Source organism: Gracilinanus agilis, unplaced genomic scaffold (genome assembly GCF_016433145.1).
Source record: "Gracilinanus agilis isolate LMUSP501 unplaced genomic scaffold, AgileGrace unplaced_scaffold59736, whole genome shotgun sequence".
NCBI classification, from domain to species: Eukaryota; Metazoa; Chordata; class Mammalia; order Didelphimorphia; family Didelphidae; genus Gracilinanus; species Gracilinanus agilis.
This window is the reverse complement of record NW_025395162.1, coordinates 1-1,976: the sequence shown is the minus strand read 5'-3', so window position 1 is coordinate 1,976 and position 1,976 is coordinate 1. Positions and strand designations below refer to the sequence as shown.

Genomic DNA, 1,976 nt, shown 5'->3' with positions numbered 1-1,976 from the left:
AGAGGAAGCTCCAGACCTGGAAAAAGATTGAAGAATGTTCCTCCAGACGGAGAAACCAGTGGATCCACCTCATCTCCACCAGCTCTGTTGGTTTCCAACTCTCCTGTTCAGGTCCAAGAGGGCCCTGGCCAAGACAAGGACTTCAATTTGATGCATGGCTCCCAGCCACCCTCAGGGCATCCCTATGACTCCAGGGAGAGCAACAGTACCACCAGCCAGGCCTTGACCTTAACCATGGAAAGTCTGAACCCTGACCTTCTCCTCTGCACATCTCCAAATGCAGTGTCTTACCACCCCAATCCAGATACACCTATCACACAAGGGAACTGGTCAGCTTCCCTCTCAACTTGTACCTCCAAAGGAAACAGTAGGTACTGTCTCCAGCCTCAGAGTCTAAAGGCCCAGCAAACAGGTACTGGGACCCAGGAAGAGGAAAGACTTCAAGAGCAATTCTTCTCCTCCAACTCTAGATCCCCTTCAGATTTCTCTGACCTGGAGCAAAAGACTTGTAAGAAAAGATGCTTATCTCCTGTGGACTCAGCCAAGGATTCCTTGGCTTCAGTCTGGAAAACCTGGGGCCAAATATATGAGTGCATTCCATGGGGAGAATCCAGTGGCAATACCTCCCAGGAAGCTGTTTGTGAAGGCTCCTGCTATCCAGTAGGTCTGCAAGAGGAGACTGGCCAAAACAAGGAGAAGGTGACCCAGCCACCTTCGGATCATCCCTTTGATTCCACTGACTCTGGCAGTGGGGTTTTGTCCTTTGAACCATATACCATGAACTCTGAGAGCCTTCTACCATACACTGGTTTTCCTGAGAGCAAGAAGCAGCAAACTGGGTTAAGTGATGATCAGGGAAGCTCCTTGCACCAACCTGAGCCCTGGTCCCTTCTGGAGGCCAAAGGCACTGAAAGTGCCCACCCATGCAGTGGTCAGGACTCACCTCCAGGAGTCCCCATGGTTCTGGAGAGAATCTGCCTGCCTGTCAGTCACACAAGCTTACAGCCCACCCAGAATGACAGAGCCCAGGAGGGGATTGACCCTGGCATATGTCAAGGCCGGCCTGGCTCTGAAGTCAGTCTCTCAGCAAGTCTGAAAGGTGAACAAAACTCTCCGTACTTTCAGGGTACCGCAATCTCTGGAAAACTAAAAGTGCTCCTCTGCAACCATGCCCTGTGGCTCCAGTTTTCCAGGCAGCAGAATGAAATGATCCTTACCAAGAAAGGCCGAGCCATGATCCCCTTCCTATCTTACAAAATCCAGGGTATGGACCCCAGTGCCCTTTACCACATCTTTGTTGAAATGGGACCCGTTGACCAAAACCACTGGCAATATCGAAGCAGTCAATGGCTCCCATACAAAGACGAAGAAGAAGAGGATAACCTGCCAGGCAACCACTTCTATCAACACCCTGACTCACCCAACACTGGAGCCCATTGGATGGACAGAGAGATATCCTTTAAAAAACTCAAGCTCACCCACAAGAAGATAGCTTGCAAGAATGGCAGCCAGGCCCCAATGTTACTGAAATCTCTCCACAAATACCAGCCCAGGCTCCACATTGAAGAAATCAGTGATGGAAAGCAGCACATGCCTGCTTCCTCCTCCTCAACATACACCTTCACTTTCCCAGACACAGAGTTTATTGCTGTGACTGCCTATCGAAACTCTGAGATCATACGTCTCAAAAATCAAAACAATCTCTTTGCTTTTGGACAAAGCTTGGAGAATGTTCCTCCAGATGGGGAATGCAATGGATCCACCTCATCTCCACCAGCTTTCTTAGTTTCCAACTATCCTGTTCAGGTCCAAGAGAGCTCTGGCCAAGACAACAACTCTGAGAGTTCTACAAGCTTGCAGCTCACCCAGAACAACAGAGCCCTGGAGTGGATAGACCCTGGTAGCTGTCAGGTCGTGCCTGGCTCTGATGCCAGTCTCTCAGTGGGACCTGGAGGTGACCAAAACTCTCTGCACTT

The 1,976-nt window shown here is 50.2% G+C and overlaps 1 protein-coding gene across 1 annotated transcript; it reads left to right on the top strand.

Moving 5' to 3' along the window:
- Window positions 1–1,233: 1,233 nt before the first annotated feature.
- Window positions 1,234–1,954, top strand: LOC123256496 (T-box transcription factor TBX21-like; the record flags this gene model as incomplete). The annotated part of the gene is made up of 1 exon (XM_044685097.1): window positions 1,234–1,954. A coding segment is annotated over exon 1 (721 nt), but the record flags the coding sequence as incomplete, so codon positions are not given.
- Window positions 1,955–1,976: the final 22 nt, after the last annotated feature.